Here is a 24,316-nt window from a genome sequence, read left to right on the forward strand (position 1 = left end):
ATAGACTCACAAATTCAAAAAACTGAGAGAGCTCTACAAGAATTGTCTGACTCCATCAAAAAGAGCAATATAAGAATAATGGGTATATCTGAAGAAGGAGAGAGAGAAGGGAATAGAGAGCGTATTCAAATAAATTATTGATAAGAATTTCCCAAGCCCATGGCAAAAGAGTTAGAGCCTCAAATCAAAGAAGCAAACAGAACGCCAAGTTAATGCAACTCAAAAAGACCTACTCCAAGGCACATCTTCATAAAATTGTCAAAAATCAACGAGAAACAAAAAATTCTCAAGGTATCTAGGGAAAAGAACATAGCATATAAAGGAAAGCCCATTAGGTTACCATCAGATTTCTCAGCAGAAACTCTACAAGCCAGAAGAGAGTGAACCCAAACATTCAAAGTACTGAAGAGAAGAATTACCAGCCAAGAATACTATATCTATCAAAGTTGTCTTTCAAATATGAAGAATAAACAAAAACTTTTACAAACGTAGAAAAGTTGAGGAAATTTATCCCCAGAAAACCCCCACTGCAGTAAACACTCAAGGAGGTTATTCAACCAGGCACAAAGAATAACAAATCAAAACTACAAATAAGAGCTCCAACAAGGTCACAATAAAAACAAGGCTAATCTGTGACAACAATAACATAAAAGGGGAGAGGACAAAGATCTGTAGTAGCAAAGGAGGATGGCGTGCAGGAGCACTCATATAACAAAGGACTCTTGCACATATGAAAATTTATCTCTTAATAACCTAATGGTAAGCACCCATGAAAAAGCCACTACTGAAATACACAGCTCAAAAAAAGAAGAAATAGAGGAAAGAAGTATGTAATACCACCAAACAAAAACAATTGACAGAAACAAAAAGAGAAGAACCAAAAAAGAAAGAGATATCAGAAAACAAAACATAAAATGGCTACAGGAAATACTCAAATGTCAGTAATACCCTAAATGTAAATGGATTGATCTTACCAATAAAGAGGCACAAAGTAGCAGACTGGATCAAAAAGCAAAACCCAACCATATGTTGCCTTCAAGAGACACATCTAAGCTTTAAGGATAAAAGTAGGCTCAAAGTGAAAGGCTGGGAAATGATTCTCCAAGAAAATAATATCCAGTACATGAAGATAATCATCGTCACTAGCTATTCAAGAAATGCAAATTAAAACTACAATGAGATACCACCTCACAACTACTATCAACAAGACAGGTAAGGCCCTGGCCAGTTGGCTCAGCAGTAGAGCGTCGGCCTGGCGTGCAGGGGACCCGGGTTCAATTCCCGGCCAGGGCACATAGGGGGGGCGCCCATTTGCTTCTCCACCCCCCCCCTCCTTCCTCTCTGTCTCTCTCTTCCCCTCCCGCAGCCGAGGCTCCATTGGAGCGGGGATGGCCCGGGAGCTGGGGATGGCTCCTTGGCCGCTGCCCCGGGCGCTGGAGTGGCTCTGGTCGCAGCAGAGCGACACCCTGGAGGGGCAGAGCATTGCCCCCTGGTGGGCAGAGCTTCGCCCCTGGTGGGCATGCCGGGTGGATCCCGGTCGGGCGCATGCGGGAGTCTGTCGGACTGTCTCTCCCCATTTCCAGCTTCAGAAAGGTACAAAAAAAAAACCCCCAAAAACAACAAGACAGGTAATAAAAAGTGTTGGAGAGGCTGTGGACAAAAAAAAAAAACCAAACAAACTCCTACTCACTGATGGGTAGAACGCAAATTAGTGCAACCATTATGGAAGAATGTATGGTGGTTCCTCAAAAAATTAAGAATAGAACTACCTTATGACCCAGCAATCCCTATACTGGGTATATACCCCCAAAACTCAAAAACATTGGTACGTAAAGACACATGCACTCCCATGTTTCTGCAGCATTATTCACAGTGGCCAAGACATGGAAACAACCAAAGTGCCCTCTGATAGAGGATTGGGCAAAGAAGAGGTGGTACATATATACAATGGAATACTACTCAGCCATAAGAAATGATGACATATTGCCATTTATGACATGGATGAAACTTGAGAACATTATACTGAGTGAAATAAGTAAAATCAGAAAAAGCTAATTTTACACATAGGTGGGATATAAAACTGAGACTCATGAACATAGATGAAATTGAAGAGGCAAGACTAACCAGGCATGATGCAGTGGATAGAGAGATTGACCTGAGACACTGAAGACCCAAGTTTGAAACCCTGAGGTCACCAGCTTGAGAGCGGGCTCATCCAGCTGGAATGCAGGCTCACTGGCTTGAGCGTGGGATCATGGACATGATCCTAAGGTCACTGGCTTGAGCCCAAGTTCACTGGCTTGAGCAAAGGATCACTGGCTCAGCTGGAGCCCCCCAGTCAAGGAACATATGAGAAAGCAATTAATGAAGAACTAAAGTGCTGCAACAAGTTGATTCTTCTCATTTCTTTCCCTCTCCCCCTCTCCCTCTCCCTGGCTAGAAAAAAAGTGAAGCGAGGAGAATGTGGGGAAGGGAGTAAAGAGGGACAAATATACAGTGCGGGAAAATGACTTGACTTTGGGTAATGGATATACAATATAATCAACAGTTCAAATGCTATGGAAACGTTTACCTAAAACCACGTACTCTTATTGATCAATGTCACCCTGTTAAATTTAATTTTCTAAATAAAAAAAATTGTTTTAAATCCCTTTTCCTCTTGGGAAGGAGGAAAATGCAAATCCAAACTCCATATATAGCAGCGATACAATAAATGTTTGCTGAATAAATGAATGATCCCCCTTCTCATTCCTACTGCCTAGCAGGGCTTTGGGTTTGGCCTTCCTCACACTATAATAAATTGAAACATTCCTTCAATAAACAAGCCTGAGTGGCTTTATTTGACATTTATTTTAACTAGCCAAATTTATTTTTCTTTTCCTTACTTTCAGGTTCTTGATATATTTTATATGATTGGAATTCCCAAATAACTGATAAAACAATTGGTTATTAGCCTTAAGTAAATAATCCTTAGGTTAAGGACATTTTTTAAATTAAATTTATAAATTTTTAATTAAATTTAATTTATTGGGTTAACATGGATTAGGTGTCCCACTCAATATAACACCCTCACCCCCATGTCCCCCATTACATCCCCTTTACTCCTCCCCAATTTCCCTCCTCCCTTCCCTCTGGGATTTGCTGTCCTGTTATCTGTCTCTATGTGTTTTGTATATAGTATAATTTCACTAATCACTTCACCTTCTCTGATCCCATCCCCTCATCCCCGTTCCCTCTGACAGCTGTCCCTCTTCTCCCTGTGACCCTGGCTCTGCCTCTATTCCGTTCCTCAGTTCACCTCGTTCATCAGATTCCACATATAAGTGAGATCATGATTTTTTTTCTTTCTCTGCCTGGCTTACTGAGAGTTGGTTCAGTGTTTTCTTTTAGATCTCTGGCCTCAATTTTTTTTTTCAAGTAAAGAGTAAAAATTTGAGATTCTCATTTCTATCTTACCCTCTAAGTTATAAACACCAAAAGCTTTAGAGATGCAGTTTTTAAGAAAGAGTATGATGTTATGTATCTAGCAATTTGCCACAAGTGCTTTGGAGTGAAACAAGTAGGAAAAATGGGGCATGATCTGAGTGAGTCTTGAGATAGTTACTGATTTTTCTACAGGTCATCACCACTAGAAATAAATCAGAATACTAATTATCTCTCAAAATGCTATTAGAAAACTAGTTCTCCAGAACAATCTTAAGATTCAGTAACTTAAGTGATCAAAGGCATTTTACTATGGGGAAGCCTCAAAAGGAAATACCACGCACTGGATAACAAGAGACACTTCTCAGCTTTGCCCATCTAGACACATATTGCTGCAGTATTTTTCAATTTTTAGGTAAACAGAAAATAAGTTTAAAACTCATCCAAAAAGTCTGATGGCCTAAGAATAAATGTTCTATCTGGAATAGTTTAGATTCATTCTGATCGAGGTCAAGGAAAATTAAATTACATAATATTTGGAAAATAATTATAAAATGATTATTTGATATAATGTAACTTGTATGAAAAGATAGAATTTTGAACATTAAAAATGTTAAGAGAGCTGATTTTAACATATATACACACAGACATTCATGTATGTATATATAAATCATAAAGATAGCATAACAGCTGGATTTACTTTTTCTTCTGGAAAGCTCTAGTTAGGACAACAGATTCTGATGAAGCCCACTCTGCCAGAAGTCAAGGACTAGTTATGAACCTCAGATATTAGAGAACTATTCTGTATATTCCATAGGCTTAGTCTTGGTATTTTCATATAATAAATTTAAAAGCACCAACTTTTTATAAATACATAGAGCTTTTTACAAGAAGTTATACTGATTAGAAATATAGTTAAGTTTAGAAGGCTATGGATCATGAAAATAACTACCAGGTATTGCAAAATACAGCACTTCACGTTGTTATGAGCAGACTATTAAGTAAGATTTTTCAGTGGCTTTACCAATGTCAGTTACCATACTCAAAATATTTATACACTTTACGCAGTTGATAGTATAAGAATACAAAAGTGCAAGACTACACATTACTAAAAATGAAGGAAGCTTGTATATTTTAAATATATTTTCTATTGAAAATATATAATTAAATAAATTATCTTTTTTTTTTTTCTTTTTGAGGGGGGGGCAGACAGAAAGAAAGGGATAGAATGAGAGAGAAGAAGCATCAACTTGTAGCTGTGGTACCTTAGTTGTTTACTGATTGCTTTCTCATATGTGCCTTGACCAGGGGGCTCCAGCTGAACCAGTGACCTCTTGCTCAAGCCAGTGACTGTTGGCTCAAGCCAGAGACCTTTGGGCTCAAGCCAGTGACCACAGGGTCACATCTATGATCCCACACTCAAGCTGGTGACCCTGCACTCAAGCCAGATAAGCCTGCGCTCAAGCCAGCAACCTCAGGGTTTTGAACCTGGGTACTCAGCATCCTAGGCCGATGTTCTATCCACTGTGCCACCACCTGGTCAGGCTAAATATAATTATCTTAAATATAAATTAGGCCTTAGCCAGTTGACTCAGTGGATAGAGCATTGGCCCAGTGTCCAGATGTCCCTGGTTTGATCCCCGATCAGGACACACATGAGAAGTGACCATCTGCTTCTCTTTCCCCCTTCCCCTTCTCTCTACCATTGGCTCAATTGGTTTGAGCATCAGCCCAGGACACTAAGGATAGCTCGGTTGATAGGAACGTCAGTCCCAGACAGGGGTTGCTAGGTGGATCCTGGTCAGTATGCATACAGGAGTCTATCTCCCCTCCCTCTTCTCACTTAAAAAAGTATATATATATGTATACATATACATATACACACATATACATGTATGTGTATTTATGTATGTATATTACAGTATATGTACATATAAATTAAATACAGGGTGGGGCAAATGTAGGTTTGCAGTTGTCCACATGAAAATAATACAGTAATTAATAAATAATACAAGAATTCTTTCGTTTACTCAGAACTGTAAACCTACATTTGCCCCACCTTGTACAGTACTTAAATCGTTTTATAATATATTAAGCATAAAATATTCCTATAGCAAATGTTCTGTTAAAATACAGTCCTAACACTCTAAGAAACTAATAAGTTCTAGTATCAAAAGAAGAAAAATGTAAAAATTTTAAATATTGTGGAAAAAATAGAAAGTACTACAAATAACTACACAGTAAAGATAACATAACTAGTTCCTTTAGAGAAAAGTCAAGGGAGAGGACAAGCTGGAAATTGAATGAAGACTTATTTAGATCTCATTAATGAGCATCATTGATTACATAAATTATGGGAATATGGGCACCAAGTTTCATCAAGCTCTTCCCACCATATGTAGAAAGTGTACTAGGCATTGACTATCATCTTCATGTCTACACCTCCCAAAAACAAGAAAAGGCCAGGCAGGAAACCCCCTTATATTTCACCTTCTCTTCTCATCTCAGTAGCACCAGTATTTCCCATTATATTCAAATAAGAGCATTAGAGTTTGCAAAAGCATTCTCACATAACACTGCATTTTCACAATGCTATGTGGTATTATTTTTAATTTATAAAAAATGTGGATCTCAAAACAGGTTAATGAATAGTTATGTTCACAAAATTTGGAAATAAGTAAGTTAGAAGCCAAGTACTTCAACTTCAAAATTAGTATTGAAGCCTGACTAGGCGGTGGCACAGTGGATAGAGCATCGGACTGGGATGCAGAGGACCGGGGTTCGAGACCCCGAGGTCACCAGCTTGAGCGCGGGATCATCTGGTTTGAGCAAAAGCTCACCAGCTTGGGCTCAAGGTCGCTGGCTCAAGCAAGGGGTTACTTGGTCTACTGAAGACCCGTGTAAGGACCAAGAGAAGATCAGAAATAAGCAGGGCACTAATGGAACAGGGAACTTAAGGGTTACAGGCAGGTCCTGCTCCTGTTCTGTTAGGAGTAACATGCCCAAGGTCGTTGAAGAAGCAGAGACAGATAGGGACTCTGGGAAGCTGAGAGAGAAGAAAAAAAAAAGGAAAAAGAGACAAACGTTTGCATTCTATTGGTTAAAAGACCCTTATCAGAAGTTTAGGTTTGGAATTCGCCAATAAGCTAGACCCCAGCCCCTGTTGCTATGCTATGTGCAGCCCCCTTAGCAAATAGGTTACCACCACATCTGCTTCTGTATTAGGCTTGCTTGCTTAGCTTATAAAAAGATTTAGCTGTGAGCGCTAGGTGCGATTCCCATCTGTAGCTCCTTGTGAGCACGGTGTCTCTGGACACCTCGGGAATTTGCCCCTGTGCAGGTAAAACTGGCCAATAAAGTTACATCTATACTCCTGAAAGTCTCCGACGTTTGTTCTTGTACCCAGTGGATGCTACAGCCCGCAGTCAAGGCACATATGAGAAAGCAATCAATGAACAATTAAGGTGTCGCAATGTGCAACGAAAAACTAATGATTGATGCTTCTCATCCCTCTGTTCCTTTCTGCCTGTCCCGGTCTATCTCTCTCTCTGACTCTCTCTCTGTCTCTGTAAAGAAAAAAAAAAACTTAGTATTGAAGACCAAAAAGATTGTTGATTGCTAGCAAGTCCTTGATTTTTAAATCATGTGCTAGTAATCCTAGACTATAAAATGTGATTTTTTTTAATTTTTTTTTTTTGTATTTTTCTGAAGCTGGAAACGGGAGAGACAGTCAGACAGACTCCCGCATGCGCCCGACCGGGATCCACCCGGCACGCCCACCAGAGGCGATGCTCTGCCCCTCCGGGGCGTCGCTCTGCCGCGACCAGAGCCACTCTAGCGCCTGGGGCAGAGGCCAAGGAGCTATCCCCAGTGCCCGGGCCATCTTTGCTCCAATGGAGCCTTGGCTGCGGAAGGGGAAGAGAGAGACAGAGAGGAAGGGGGGGGGGGGTGGAGAAGCAAATGGGCGCTTCTCCTGTGTGCCCTGGCCGGGAATCGAACCCGGGTCCCCGCACGCCAGGCCGACGCTCTACCGCTGAGCCAACTGGCCAGGGCTAAAATGTGATTTTTAATAAAACTGTTAGTATATATTAGCCAACCAGATCCAGCAATACATTAAATAGATCATACACCATGATCAACTGGGATTTATTCTGGGGATGCAAGTTTGGTACAATATCTGCACATCAATAAATATACCACGTAAACAAAATGAAGGATAAAAATCACATAATATCAGTAGATGCAGAAAAAGCATTTGATAAAATCCAGCACCCATTTATGATCAAAACTCTCAACAAAGTGGAAATATAAGGAACATATTGAGATATGTTAATAATAAAGGCCATATATGACAAAGCAACAGCCAACATTATATTCAGTGAGCAAAAACTATAAGCATTTCCCTTAAGATTGGGAACAAACAAGGCAGGGATGTCCGCTTTCATCACTCTTATTCAACATAGTACTGGAAGTCCCAGCCACAGCAATCAGACAGGAAAAAGAAATAAAAGGCATCCAAATTAGAAAGGAAGAAGTAAGACAGTTATTATTTGCAGACGACATGATACTGTACATAGAGAACTCTATAGGTTACACCAAAAACCTACTAGATTTTATATATGAATTCACTAAAGTGGCAGGATAAAAAATAAATATCCAGAAACCAGCTGCATTTCTACACACCAATAATAAACTATCAGAAAGGGAACTAAGAAAACAATATTTACAATTGCATCAAAAAATAAATAAGTAAAATACCTAAGAATAAATTTAACCAAGGATGTAAAAGACCTGTACTCGGGAAACTACAGGACACTGAAGAAAGAAAAGAACATACAAAAAGTAGAAGCATATACAATGTTCACGGTTAGGAAGAATTAACATCATTAAACTGTCCACAGTACCCAAAGCAATCTATAGATTCATTACAATTCCTGTCAAGATACCAATGATGTATTTCACTAACCAGGATAAATATTCCAAAAATGTATAAAGAACCACAAAAGACATGAACATCCACAGCAATCTTGAGAAAAATAAAAGTCTGAGGAATCACTACCTGTTATCAAATTATACTACAACACCATAGGAATCAAAACAGCTTTGGTAGTGGCATAAAAACAGAAATACCTGTATAGATCAATGGAACAGAATAGAGAACCCAGAAATAAACCCATGCCTTTATGGTCAATTAATATTTAACAAAGGAGGCAAGAACACACAATGAGATAGTCTACTCAATAAATGGTGTTGAGATAACTGGACAGATAAATGCAAAAAAAAAAAAAATGAAACTAGACCACTTTCTTACACCATATACAAGAATAAACTCAAAATAGATTAAAGACTTAAATATTAAACTTGAAACCATAAAATTCCTAGAAGAAAACATAGGCAGTAAAATGAAAAGACAACCCACTGCATGGGAGAACATATTTGCCAATGATACATCTGATAAGGGGTTCATATTCAAAATTAGTAAAGAACTCCTACAACTAAACATCAAAAAAAAAATTCTAATTAAAAAATGGGCGGCAAAGGACAGACATTTCTTTAAAGAGGACAAACAGATGGCCAATAGACATATGAAAAGATGATCAATGACACTAATCATCAGAGAAATGCAAAACAAAACCACAATAAGACATCACCTCATACCTGTTAGAATGACTATCATCAATAAATCAACAAATAACAAATGTTAACAAGTGTGTAGAGCAGTGGTTCTCAAACTTTTTGAAGTCAGGGCGCATTTAAAATCCTACAAATAATTGCAGGTGCACTATATACAAATTTCTGAAAAATATGTTATAATAATTAAGTCAAATATTAAAGAAAAAAATATAAACTTCAAGCGTGCTTTTATGGTAATTAAACAAAATAAATACAACAAAATTAAATTTATTCTGACATAAAAAACATTTTTATATTACTTTTGTGAGTTATGTTTTTTAGAATCATAAAAAAGAGGGGTTAAAAATAAAAAAACAACAAAAAAGTTATCTATCTATATATATATATAGATAGATACATTCTCAGTAAGATTTAGTAAATTCAGCAGGACCTGGCGCAAATGTGTTAAGTTTTTTCATTCTTGAGTTTATGAGAAACATAAATAATATAATGATGTGTTAATAGTAAATATAATAATGATGTGTTAACAAAGAGCGGTATTTTCGTAATGAAATGGTATAATAGAGTAACTATATTTTTATATCTGGACAAATGCCATGACCCAGCTCAGCTAATAATTCCAGGTCCCCAGTGGGAACGGTGCAGAATTAAGAAAATACGGGGTCAGGGGGGCTCTGTAATTGCTGCTGGCAAGAACAAAGCATGCCCCAAAACCGCATCTTCCTTTATTTATAGGGCAAAGTGAGGCCATTAGCAAATCAATGGTCTCTGATCACGTTTCCAAGGCAACCCAAGAATTTTACCAAGTGCAGAAAACCCCCACCATGCATATCATCTTAACTTTACACCAAACAAAGGATAGAATAAACTTGCCTTCAGTCTTTCTGGGGAACATGAGGGGTAGTGCAAACAATTCAGCACCACAGCTTAACAGCCTTTTGCAACCTAATCAGGCAAGTAAGGTGGGGGGTTGGGCAGACTGTCAGCTTATAGCCAATTCCCCATACCTCTGTCCCCCAAAAATCTAAACTCCAAAAACCTGTTGGTTTTTTGGTCCCCAACAGGCATATATTTCTCTGGAATACCACAGGGTGCACCTAGTAATTTTCTAGGGCTCACCAGTATGCCCTGGCACACTTTGAGAACCACTGATGTAGAGAAAAGGGAACCATTGTGCACTGTTGGTGTGAAATCAGACTGGTGTAGCCACTATAGAAAACAGTATGCCATTTCCTCAAAAAATTAAAAATGGAACTGTTTTATAACCCAGCAAGTCCACTTCTAAGAATATATCCTAAGAAACCCAAACACTAATTCAAAAATATATATGCACCCCTATAGTCATTGCAGTGTTATTTATAATAACCAAGATCTGGAAGCAGCCCAAGTGCCAAACAGTAGATGAGTGGATAAAAAAGCTGTGGCATGTTTACAAAATGGAATAGTACTTAGTCGTTAAAAAGAAGGAAATCCTACCTTTTGCAAAAGCATGTATAGACCTGCACAGTATTATGCTAAGTGAAATTGGCCAATCAGAGAAGGACAAATACCATATGATCTCACTATATAAAACACAAAATAAACTTATAAAAAAAATAGAAATAGTCACAGATACAGAAAACAGATTGATAGCTGTCAGAGGGGAGGGAGGGGGGTACTGGGTGATAAAGGTGAAGGGATTAAGTTTGAAAAAAACCCTCACAGACAACGGTGTGGTGATTACCTGAAGGAAGTGGGAGTGGGGGAGGTAGATGAGTGCACAGGGAGGATAAAATGGTGAAGGAAACTTGACTTGGGATGGTGAACAAACAATACAATATACAGATGCTGTATTATATAGCATTGTACACCTGAAACCTGTATACTTTTATTAACCAATGTCACCCCAATTAATCAATTAAAAAATAAAAAGAACTAAGGAAAAGAATAAGCTTAAACTGGAGGCCCCTTCTTTCTTGCTCTCAAATGTGGTTTAAGCACTATGCATATTTAAAAAGCTTATAGCTTCTGAACTCCACAGAACTCTGCATAGTCAAAATGTCTAGGCATTGAGCATATTAATTTGCAGTTATCAAGCCAATGGGTTATTCTTTTATTTATTTTTTTTACATCCACAGCATTTATTTAGGAAAAAATTCTCCCTTTCCAAAGCAAGAAGGCAGAGAGACAGAATCCCACATGCACCCAACTGGGATCCACTGGGCATGCCCACCAGGGGGCAATGCTCTACCTATCTGGGGCATTGCTTTGTTGCAACCAGAGCCATTCTAGCACCTGAGGTGGAGGCCACAGAGCCATCCTCAGCGCCAGGGCCAACTTTGCTCCAGTGGAGCCTTGGCTGCAGGAGGGGAAGAGAGAGACAGAGAGAAAGTAGAGGGGGATGGGTGGAGAAGCAGATGGGCGCTTCTCCTGTGTGCCCTGGCCAGGAATCAAACCTGGGACACTCCAGACCAACGCTCTACCATTGAGCCAACTGGCCAGGCCCCAATGGGTTATTCTTAAACTTAGTCAAATCTGAAACTCTTTACCCCATTCATGAACCTTCTTTAATAGTTACACAGTTAAACTGTTTAAATTCTGTCTGCTCAGTAAAAGGCCCAAAACAAGTATTAATTAATACTAAGAGAAAGAAATGCTGTGCTGTTTATATAGACTAATTTATCCTTGAATATGAAATTTACTGTTTTAAAAAAAAAATACTGCAATTTAAAGGCCAGAGGTGGAGAATGAAGGAGTATGATAGGAGACAGGGAAGTTACGCCAAGAATATATAGTACTTCTGATGTTTTTTCCTATTCAAAATGCAAAAAAAGAGCACTGTCCATAAACTAGGAAAAAAGAATATCTGTATATTTATAAGAACTAATGTACTTATTTTCATTCAATTATAACAAACTGATCATTAATTTATATATGCTATTTAAGAAACTGGTTATGAAAAACAAAAGTATTAAGTTTTCTTTAAGGAAGTAGAGAATGATTAGAAAGAAAAACACATGTGTATTCTGTTTTTATAATAGTAGGCTTACTTTCATATAAAACCTTTAAAAAGCCACTGAATTAAAACTAAAAGATGAATTTTCCAGAAAAAATTACCATTTGGTGCAGTGGGAGGTGACCAGATGCCGTAATATTTTGGCAAATATTTTCGTAGCTGTAAAAGAACACCGTCAGTACAATCAGCAGCATTAACCTGAAACAGAAATATAACTTGCATGTTAGTTTCTTATAATTCTTTATAATTGCCCTACACAGTTCTCAAACAACATAATACTGTTGCTAATTTATCTGGCATGAGTTTCAACTGGAGGTAAATCTCATATAAGCAAAAAAAAAAAGAGTACTGTGTTTTCAGTGAAAAATTATGTATTGTTTAGAGCACATTCATCTTGATTATCTAATCCTAAACCTTTCACTGTCCTTGAACTAGTAATTTACAACAAAGTAAGCTGTAGATATCTCTTAGCAAATGCAAAATAATTTTCACCCATATACTTGCAAATAAATTCTGGCCAGAGAAGGTTCAATGGACTTCCCTCCTACCGCCACGGAAGGGAAGTTTAGAGTCTATACATAAACTTTTATCAAATTCCCTTTATTCCATTATTATTTGTTTCTTTGACTTTTCTTTTGAACCAGTTTTAACATCTGCCTGCTCATTAAATGAGCTTAACAAAATCTTTAACACATACTTATTTTATATCTCTAAGAAAACTGTGATTTTACTTTTCTCTTTTTTTAGTGAGAGAGAGAGACAGGAAAAGAGAGATGAGAAGCATCAAGTAGTAGCTACAGCACTTCAGTTGCTCATTGATTGCTTATCATATGTGCCTTGACCAGGGAGCTCCAGCTGAGCCAGTGACCCTTGCTCAAGCCAGTGACCTTGGGCTCAACCCCGTGACCTTGGGATGGTGTCTATGATTCCCATACTCAAGTCAGTGACTCCGCCTCAAGCTGGTGAGTGCACGCAAGCCAGAGACCTTGAGGTTTTGAACCTGGGTCCTTAGTGTCCCAGGTTGATGCTCTATCCACTGTGCAACCACCTTGTCACACTGTGATTTTACCTTTTAAAAAATATCCTTTATCTCAATATAAGTCTAATCACCACTCATTTAATTCCTTGATTTACAAGCAATAATAATTCTAAAAATCCTAGAAATGTCTAGATAACCTGAAACTAGATTATTAATTTTCGTCCTCGAAGAAGAGAGAAAGAAAATTATTTTTGTTTAAAAAACAACTTGTAAGATATTTCATTTAATTCTTTCAATTATGGTCTAGCTAATTATCCAAAACCATTAAAGTTCACTGCTGTAAAATACTTATGAAATTTTAGAATTAGAGTTCCATTGTATGTGTGAAACCATATTCATGTCAAGTAGTCACATACAACATAACGCTACAAATAAACCCAGGTGTGTCAGAGACTCACCAACTATCCATGTGACACATTGTATTTCCCAGCCTTCCCTGTTAAAATGTGAGCAGAAGTGACAGTAGTCACTTCAAGGACAAGGTATTTAAGAGCAGAATGTACTTTATTACTCCTCTGCTCCTAGCACAATGACAGTGATGATGTAACAAGATGGAAGATATAAGTATATCTCTGTGTACTGATCTATAAAAAAGTTCATGATATAGTTATAAGTAAAAAAGATAAAAGAACCAGGAAGAGCTGAGAGGTAAACTTTCTCTTCTTTTTAAATATTTTTTTATAGTAGTAGGACTGGCGTTTACTACAACATGCCAGAGAAGATAACCTAAAAACCTTTCTACCTAGAAATGTAGGATAAAATATAACAAATATTTTTTAAATGCATAGCTGAACTCCCAAGGGGAAAAAAAAAGGAAATTCACAAGCCTCTAATAAAGAAAGGAAACCAGAAGTGCTAAGCTAAGCAGTCCTGTTTGGGTTTCACAGAGGTCCATACTGAAGATTTAAAGTAGCAGTTCTCAACCTGAGGACAGAGCTATAATGAAACAGAGAGAGTAAGAAAATAAAAGTCCAAATTCTGAACATTTTAAACCATGGCATCCTTCCCCTTTCCCCAATCACTACAGTGCAAGAAAGCTGGTGATCAAGCTGAGAAAAAAAGAAGCAGTAAATAAACAATATTAGAAATAAAAAGGGAGTCACAACTAGATATAGCAGAGATTTTTAAAAATACACTGAAAAACTTTACCAAGAGGGCAATTTTATATAAAATTCTAATCAAACCACATTTTACTATCACATTAACAAATAAAAAATCAAGACAGGCCCTGGCCGGATGGCTCAGCAGTAGAGCGTTGGCCTAGCGTGCGGGGGACCCGGGTTCGATTCCCGGCCAGGTCACACAGGAGAAGCGCCCATTTGCTTCTCCACCCCCCCTCCTTTCTCTCTGTCTCTCTCTTCCCCTCCCGCAGCCAAGGCTCCATTGGAGCAAAGATGGCCCGGGTGCTGGGGATAGCTCCTTGGCCTCTGCCCCAGACGCTAGAGTGGCTCTGGTAGCGGCAGAGCGACGCCTTGGAGGGGCAGAGCATCGCCCCCTGGTGGGCAGAGCATCGCCCCTGGTGGGCGTGCCGGGTGGATCCCGGTCGGGTGCATGCAGGAGTCTGTCTGACTGTCTCTCCCCGTTTCCAGCTTCAGAGAAATGCAAAAAAATAAAATAAAAAAAAAATCAAGACATTAAAGAAACTAAAACACTGGTTAAAAATATATCTTTCCAGAACAAACAAAAGAATGAAAAGGAAGAAGGATGGAAAGGAAGAAAGAGAAACTGCAACAGACAAAAGGCTCTGATGAATTTATAATCAAGTTCTATCAAGTCTTTAAGGAACAAAATCCTTATGTGGTACAAATTCTTCCACAAAACAATAAGAAATGCTCCTCAACTCATTTTATGAAGCTAAAAGAAACTTTCTATCAAAACCAGACAAGGACAATATGTGAAGAAAATAATAGTTCAATCTCATTTATGAGCGTAGCTGGAAAAAATCTAAAATAAAACTCTAGCAAACAAAATTCAATAATGTATACTATTAAAAATAAAAAAGACATATCCAGTAGGTTTTATTACAAAAATGAAAGGTGATATATTAGATACCTATTATGGCATTTATGACATTAACAGATCAAAGGAGGAAACTCATGATCATTTCAATAGATACAGAAAATGTAGCTGAAAAATATTCACTACCTATTCATATTTTAAACTGTTTCCTAAAATGAAAATAGAAAGATGCTGCAAATCTTTCCTCTTCCCTTTCAACTGACTCCACAATTTTCTACCAAGGAGCTGACTGGAATCAACTCTATCAATGGGGTCCCTAGCCCTATTGTCATGGTCTCTTACTGGTGCAACAGAGGGGAGGTAGAAGAGTTGAGGTCAGGTTATTTACTTCTATGTAATTACTTCTCCTTATCAGTTCATTATCTTCTCATAAATTTACCTTCTCTGAGTTCTAGTAACCACTCCCTCTCCCACTAAAGTACAGGCCCAGGGATGATAAAACATGATCTCTTGCTGGTGGCCTTAAACTCTAACCACACCTTTGTAAATAATCCCTTTATTAACCTGACAGAGGACATTATTGTTACTTGACAAAACTTTGACTCACACAAAGGCTATTTCCTTAGGATGAAGTATCTCAAGTCTAAGAGAGAAAGGTATACTTTAAAAGAGAAATGTTGCCCCCTGTTGGGCAGATAAAATGTATTATGCTCACTTTGTTAAAGATAACGCTGCCCACAAGGAGGCCATCGCCCAGGTGATGATATTAATGTGTGTTGGAGAGGGCTAAAGGCAGACAGAATTCTTGTAGCCTGGGGCTTGGTTTTGGGATTAAGCTTTTCCTACTGTTTTTGATGTAGGGCGGTACAATCCAATCATGCCTCAGAGAAGTGACTGTATTAGAGACTTCCCTGTTTTGTATATTGGATTAAAGGTTTGGATTTCTACACTATAAAATGGGGGCAGAACGAGAGCTTGCTCTCTGGGTTCCTGGGATTAGCATTAGAGAGCAGAGCAGAGGGAGGCCACGTGGAGTAGGCCAGGAGAAGCAGCCAAGATGGCGGAGTGCTGAGTGAGATGCCAGATTGTGTAGTTTGTATCTGGGATGTAAAGCCAGTGGCCAGAGCCACTATCGCAGCAGCTGCCTGGCCCATGCAGGTTCGCATTGGATTTGGACAGTCGGTAAAGAAACAGCAGAGCCAAAAACTGATGGGCCATAGTCTTTAATTCTAGCTTGCACCCGGCGGGCAAGTAAAAATACACACTGGTCTCCAAAACCCAGTCACATTCAGTGCTCACAAAGCCACTGACTTATCCGAGTTTCCTAGAATTAAAGGTTTCTAGCTCACCAGACTTATTCTCCTCTGTTCCCCATCTCCTTCCTTATCCCAAATACAAACTCTGCACAAACTGGCATCTCACTCAGCACTCCGCCATCTTGGCTGCTTCTCCTGGCCTCCTCCACGTGGCCTCCTTCCACTGCTGGCTCTACTCTCTCATGCTAATCATCCCAGGAACCAAGAGGGCAAGCTCTCGTTCCGTCCCCATTTTATAGTGTAGAAATCCAAACCTTTAATCCAATATACAAAACAGGGAAGTCTCTAATACAAAGTCACCCTCTGAGGCATGATAGGATTGTACCGCCCTACATCAAAAAGGGTGGGAAAGGCTTAATCCCAAAACCAAGCCTCAGACTACAATGATCCTGCCTGCCCCCAACATACATTAATATCACCTGGGCAACGGCCTCTTTAACAAAGTGAGCATAATACATTTTATCTGCCCAACATGGGATAAGGAAGGAGATGGGGAACTGGGGTGAATAAGTCTGGTGGGCTAGAAACCTTTGATTCTAGGAAACTCGGATAAGTCAGTAGCTTTGTGAGCACTGACTGTGAGTGGGTTTTGGAGCCCAGTGTGTGTTTTTACTTGCCCGCCGGGTGCAAGCTAGAATTAAAGATGACGGCCCGTCAGTTCTTGGCTCCGTTGTTTCTTTACCGACTGTCCAAATCTGCATGGGCCAGGCGGCAGCTGTGATTTTGGCCCTGGCTACTGGCTTTACACCCCCCTTGTCCATGTTCCTTCCAAATGACAGTCTTCGAACCCTGGTGTCCCTGGGGCCAGTCTTTCACTAGAGTGCAAAAGCTTGTTCTGGACAACTGTCAGTCTAACCTGAAGCAAAATCAAATGCCGCACAGATGAACATAAAGAACTGGAGTTCTTAAGTACATCAACGTAAGCCTCACCTCAATCACAAATTTACCAAAGTTAAACAAACTTAAGAAGTTTGAACTAAGCAATAAGAGAATCTCAGGGGGCCTGAAAGTATTGGCAGGAAAGTGTCTGAACCTCACACACCTAAATTTAAGTGGCAAAAAAATTAAAGACCTCAGCACAATAGAACCACTGAAAAAGTTAGAAAACCTTGCCTGACCAGGTGGTGGCGCAGTGGATAGAGCATCAGACTGGGATGCAGAGGACCCAGGTTCGAGACCCAGAGGTCACCAGCTTAAGCACGGGCTCATCTGGTTTGAGCAAAGCTCACCAGCTTGAACCCAAGGTCGCTGGCTTGAGCAAGGGGCTAGTTACTCAAGTCTACTGTAGCCCCACAGTCAAGGCACATATGAGAAAGCAATCAATGAACAACTAAGATGTCGCAATGAAAGACTGATGATTGATGCTTCTCATCTCTCTCCGTTCTTGTCTGTCTGTCCCTATCTATCCCTCTCTCTGACTCTTTCTCTGTCTCTATAAAATAAATAAATAAATAAAATATTTTTAAAAAAAGCTAGAAAACCTCAAAAGCTTAGACCATTTCAATTGTTAAGTAATCAACCTGAACACTACAGATACAGAGAAAACGTGTTTAAGCTCCGCCTACAATTTACATATCTCGATGGCTACAATCAGGACGAAGGAGGAGGCCCCTGACTCAGATGCCGAGGGCTATGTAGAGGACCTGGATTATAATGAGGAGGAAGAGGATGAGGAAGAGTATGATGAGGATGCTCAGGTAGTGGAAGATGAGGAGGATGAGGAAGACGAGGAGGATGAAGATGAGGAGGAAGGAGGAGAAAAAGATATGGGTGGAGAGGAAGAGGAGGATGAAGACGGTTTTAACAATGGGGAAATAAATGATGAGGAGGATGAAGATCTTGGTGAAGGGGTCAGAAACAAAAACGAGAACCTGAAGATGGGGGATGGAGCCACGGCCAGGGCCACTATCACAGCAGCCTTCTGGCCTATGCAGGTTCGCATTGGATTCAGACAGTTGGTAAAGAAACAGCGGAGCCAAAAACTGATGGGCCCATAATCTTTAATTCTAGCTTGCACCCAGCGGGCAAGTAAAAACACACACTGGGCTCCAAAACCCACTCACATTCAGTGCTCACAAAGCTACTGACTTATCCGAGTTTCCTAGAATCAAACGTTTCTAGCTCACCAGCCTTATTCTCCTCAGTTCCCCATGTCCTTCCTTCTCTCTACACAAACTGCACAAACTGGCATCTCACTCAGCACTCCGCCATCTTGGCTGCTTCTCCTGGCCACATGGCCTCCTTCCGCTGCTCTCTGCTCTGCTCCCTCTGCTCTCTCATGCTAATCATCCCAGGAACCAAGAGAGCAAGCTCCTATTCTGCCCCTATTTTATAGTGTAGAAATCCAAACCTTTAATCCAATATACATAATAGGGAAGTCTCTAATACAAAGTCACTTCTCTGAGGCATGATTGGATTGTACCACCCCACACATCAAGAAGGGTGGGAAAGGCTTAATCCCAAAACCAAGCCCCAGGCTACAAGGATTCTGCCTGCCCACCGTCTGCCCCCAACACACATTAATATCACCTGGGCAACGGCCTCCAAGTGGGCAGCGCCACTTTAACAAAGTGAGCATAATACATATTTTATCTGCCCAACAGGGGAGATGATGACTAAGCGAATAACCTATTCCTGACTGTTTTGCCTGAACCACCCCTCCAAATGCCGCCCCCAGAAACTTACGTTTTCTGATAGTAATGTTGCTGTGAGAATGAGGGAAAAAGTGTGCTGGGGGTTGAGGGGAGAGAGTGGGTGGGAAGGGATGGAATAAAATACTATTTTTACTGCCAATTAATTAATTAATTAATTAAAGGGAAGTGCTAAAAGCACTGTTAATAAAAGATACTATTGAGCCCTGAACTGGATGTCCTTTACAGAAGTATATGGATATAAAAGGGACAAAAAAAACTTCCAGTCAAAAAGATGTAATTATCTATATAGAAAATAATTTAAATTGTTAAGAGACTCTCAGATAAATAAGTTAAAAAGAGTTCAGCAAGGTTACTAGACATAAAAACATTAGATGACTATTTCACTCTTATATATTAGCAATCACTGGAAAACTTAATTCAAAAAATACTGTTTACAACTGAAACAAAAAATAACATACCTAGGATAAGTCCAACAAAGTATGTACAAGACTTATACACGGAAAAATAAAATACTTTCTTTAAAAAAAGAGTTGGCCCTAGCCTGTGGATCAGTGGTTAGAGCACCAGCCTGGCATATGGACATCCTGGGTTCAATTCCTGGTCAGGGCACACAGAAGAGACCATCTGCCACTCCTCCCCCTTCTCTTTATCATCCCCTCCAGTGGCCAGTGGCTCAACTGGTTCAAGTGCAGCCCCAGGCACTCAGCTGCTAAAAATACCAGGTGGAACCTGGTAGGGTCCATGCAGGAGTCTGTCCCATCAGCTCTGCTCCTCTTACTTTAAAAAAAATAAAAAGGCTGTTTGTAGCCATTAAAAGCATATACTCTAGAGCAGTGGTCCCCAAGGATTTTTGAGCCATGGACCAGTATAATGTCAGAAAATATTTTCACGGTCCGGCCTTTAGGGTGGGATGAATAAATGTATCACGTGACCGAGACAAGCGTCAAGAGTGACTCTTAGATGGACGTAACAGAGGGAATCTGGTCATTTTTTAAAAATAAAACATCATTCAGACTTAAATATAAATAAAATGGAAATAATGTAAGTTATTTATTCTTTCTCTGCTGACCGGTACCAAATGGCCCACGGACCGGTACCAGTCCTCAGCCCAGGGGTTGGGGACCACTGCTCTAGGGCCAGATTGCCTATATTCAAATCCTAGGACCATCATTTACTTTAGCATGATCATGATCAAATTATTTCAACTAATTATGCCTCAGTGTGCACATGTATAAAATAAAGATAATTACAGTACCTAGCTCACAAGCAGTTGTGAGGATTAAATGAGTTAATATTGGTAAGTATTTATGTTTTTACTATAGCTTATTTTTTTACTTGTACCTAAACTTAAAAGTTAAAGCCATAAAATTTAGAAGAAAACATAAACATAAATCCTCAGGACTTTAGATATAACACCAAACACACAAGCAACAAAAGAAAAAAGATATACTGAGCTTCAATATTTAAAAACATCTGCTTCAAAGGACATTATGAAAAGTGGAAAAACAACTCAAAGAATGGAAGAAAATATTTGCAAATCATATATCTCATAAGGAACTTGTATCTCAAACAGTGATTTCAACTGACAGACCGGCATAAAATTTCTGGAGGACCAGTAGTTAAAAACCACTGATCTAGAACATGTCAATAACTCCCGCAACTAAGTAAAAAAGACAACCCAATGAAGAAATAAACAAAGGATCTAAACAGACAGTACTGAGAAGAATTACACAAGTCACTAAGCACATGGAAAGATGTACTTAATTTAATGCAAATGAAATAAACCACAGTGAGGTAACAAACACTTCACACTCAGTTGGATATTCATTTAGGAAAAAAAACTAGTCCTGGCCAGTTGGCTCAGTGGCAGAGCGTCAACCTGGAGAGTGGAAGTTTTGGGTTCAATTCCCAGTCAGGGCACACAGGAGATGTGACCATCTGCATCTCCTCTGCTGCCTCACCACCTTCTCCCTCTCACTTCCCCTCCTGCAGCCGTGGCTCAATTGATTCAAGAGTATCGGCCCTGGTGGCTGGGCTCTGCCTCATTTGCTAAAAATAGTTTGGTTGTGAGCATCAGCCCCATATGGGGGTCGCCAGATGGATCCTGGTTCAGGTGCATGCAGGAGTCTATCTATCCCCCTCCTCTCAGTTAAAAAGGAAAAAAAAACCTAACAAGTGTTGGTGAGGTTATAGAGACATTGGAACCCTCAAATATTGCTGGTAGAAATGTAAAATGGTGCAGCCACTTTGGGAAAAACACTGACAGATCCTCAAAAAGTTAAATGTAGAATTATCATATGACCCAGCAATTCCAGTCCTACATGTATGTACCCAAGAAAATTAGAAACAGGTACTCAAACAAATATTTGTACATAAATGTTAATAGAAGCTCTACTTACAAAAGCCAAAACATGGAGACAACCCAAAGGTCCATCAACAGATGAATGGATAAAGGAAGTATGTTATGTAAGTATAATGGAATGTTACTCAGTAGTAAAAAACAAAGTCCTACAACAAAGATTACCCAGCAAAGCTATCATTTAGAATCAAAGGTCATATAAAGAGCTTCCTAGACAAGAAAAGCTAAAGTAGATCATCATCACCAAACCAGCACTGTAGTACATAAAATGGTAAAGGATCATCTTTAAGAAGAAAAAAAAAAAAGATAAAGAATATGAACAAAATGGTAATACATATCTACCAACAATTGAATCTAAACAAAAAAATAAATAAATAAAATAAAAGAAAAGTAGAACAGAAACAGACTCACCCTGGCCAGTTGGCTAAGTGGTAGAGCATTGGCCTGGCGTGTGGATGTCCCAGGTTCAATTCCCGGTCAGGGCACATAGAAGAAGCAACCATTTACTTCTCCATTCCATCCCCTCTCACTTCTCTTTCTCTCTCTCCCTCTTCCCCCTCTCCCACAGCCATGGATGCACTGGTTAGCACAAGCCCCAGGTGCTGAGGATGACTCCCCATGGCCTCACCCTCAGGCACTAATAAATAGCTCAGTTGCCAAGCAATGGAGCAACAGCCCTACACGGGCAGAGCATCACCCAGTAGGAGACTTGCCAAGTGGATCCCACTGGGGGCCCAGCAAGTCTGTCTCTCTGCCTCCCCTGCTTTCACTCAATTAATAAGAAAGGGAGGGAGAGAAAAAAGAGAAAAAGAAAGAGATAGAGAAATAAAGAGAAAAGAAAGAAAAAGAAAAGAGAAACTCAAAACCAGAGAACATTCTGAGGATTGCCAGATGGGAGAGGTGTCGGGGGAATGGGTGAAAAAGGTGAAGAGATTAAGAAGGACAAATTGGTTGTTAGAATAGCAATGGGGGTGTGAAGTAGCACAGGGAATATAGTCAATAATATTCTAATAACTACGTATGATGTCAGATGGGTATAAGACTTATCAGGATGATCATTTAGTAAGCTATATAATGTCTAATCACGGGGTTGTATACCTGAAACTAATATACCATAATATTGTATGTCAACTATAATTGAAAAAAATAAAAAATGATTTAAAAGTTTTAAAAAATGGAACAAAATATCAATGCATTCTATAATGTATCAATAGATGTACCTTAAAAACATTCTACTAAAAAGAAGTTAGACACAAATGGTCCCATTGTATGAGAATTCTGGTGGTTGTGAGGGACAGGGAGGAGTTCCTTCAATTACAGGGTTTCCTTTGTTTTGTAACTACACAGAGGTCATGACCGCAAAACATGGTGAATGTACTATAAAGTGTTCCTAAATATGGTTAATTAAATGTTAGGTCTGTCTGGTGGGCAAACAAGTGCGTTACAAGTGTGTTAGGCTTGCTCACTTATACTTTGCCTGATCGGTGCATGAGCACGGGGTGGCGCCGTGTGTGTGGTCTGTGTGGGGCTGCAGGTACTTGCCCTTCAGGGCGGCAGATTGTAAATTGAGGACTGCCTGCCCTCACTGGGGCGGGCCATTTTTGCTACTGCATGCCTGAGAAGGGGTCCTCGCAACCCCCAGGCCTGTTTTGCTTGTGAGTCCTGAGAGAGAGAGAGAGAGAAAGGGAAGCAATTTTCCTTGCCTGCCTGCTCATCCACTGATGCGAGGCTAATAAACAGAATGGCCCACCATCCTCTGGCTCCACAGTTTCTCTACCACCTGCCCGAATCCAATGTGAACCTGCATGGCCACGGCCACCAGCCTTACACTGTCCCTTACACCCCTGCTTTGGAGATGCAGAGTGCACATCAGCACTAAGCTCTAAGATAACTCATAGTGAAAACACTTAAACTCAGCATTTCTGAGAAATATAATCTCTAAGATGTTTTTCAAAATGTAGGTCACAACCCATTAATTAAAATCAATTTAGTGAATCAGAATAGAAAATACTAGGCTGCATCAGTAAAGATAAGAACATTATACTACAACATGCTGTCAAATATATTTCTGAGTCACCACCAGAAACTGAGTAACACTATGAATACAACGAAACAAATTTACCTTACTTACCATATTATAGAATTCTAACTCTCTTGGACCCCTTGGAGGTGGCTGTAGCTGTTTCAAAACTGTGCCATCTGGATGTTGCAATATACCTATAAGACAAAAATCAGGTATTTTTTAATGCTTTAATAGTAGTGTACCTTGCATCTTAGGATAGATTTAGATTTGTTCCTGAAGTTACTGATAAAACACTTTCATAAATTGATGGGTTTCCTTTTACTCATTTCAGAAATTTTAGCATTCAAACCATATGTTTCAGTGCTTGTTATATGCAAAGCATCAGAAATACGAATTCTAAATAGCCTGTTTATACTGTCCCCAACTACTATTTCCCTTATAGCCCAACAGACTTTTTAATAAACGTGTAAATTTTTATAGAAATCTTTCAGTAATAAACTTACCAGATGTTAATTTATAAACAAGCAAGTTAAAAGCAAAAGCAAATATTGATCTCATTTTTATAAAGAGAAAAAAATGTTAACAGTGATCCTATATGAATCTTCTATATACTTTGTAATTTCTTATAAGTTTCTCTCATCTGTTATAAGAAAGCAAATAAAAAAACTTTTCTTCATTCAGGATGCACTGTGTATAGTTGTAGAGACAAAACAGGGCACCTAGCCAATGGGAAGAGTGGAGGCACCAAGTCCGGAGTAGGAAGAAGCACCTTTTTATAATCTGCGCATTTACAGAAGTAGCCTTTATATGAAGTCATTATGTATATATGATACTAGCACTGGCCCCATCCTTATACCATGAAGATTCATTCCCAAATTTGTATGTTAAAATCTTAAATTTTCATATATCGAGTT

The 24,316-nt window shown here is 39.4% G+C and overlaps 1 protein-coding gene across 2 annotated transcripts in view; it reads right to left on the minus strand.

Annotated features, from left to right (window-relative positions):
• Window positions 1-24,316, minus strand: part of IPMK (inositol polyphosphate multikinase) — a 74,528-nt gene that overhangs the window by 37,173 nt on the left and 13,039 nt on the right. For both annotated transcript variants that reach the window (XM_066348117.1, XM_066348116.1), the window contains exons 2-3: window positions 23,511-23,596; window positions 12,154-12,250 (exon numbers count right to left, since the gene is read on the minus strand). In XM_066348117.1, the coding sequence (XP_066204214.1) occupies window positions 12,154-12,250; window positions 23,511-23,596 (183 nt within the window). The remainder of the gene's footprint in view (window positions 1-12,153; window positions 12,251-23,510; window positions 23,597-24,316) is intronic.

This window comes from Saccopteryx leptura, chromosome 9 (genome assembly GCF_036850995.1).
Source record: "Saccopteryx leptura isolate mSacLep1 chromosome 9, mSacLep1_pri_phased_curated, whole genome shotgun sequence".
NCBI classification, from domain to species: Eukaryota; Metazoa; Chordata; class Mammalia; order Chiroptera; family Emballonuridae; genus Saccopteryx; species Saccopteryx leptura.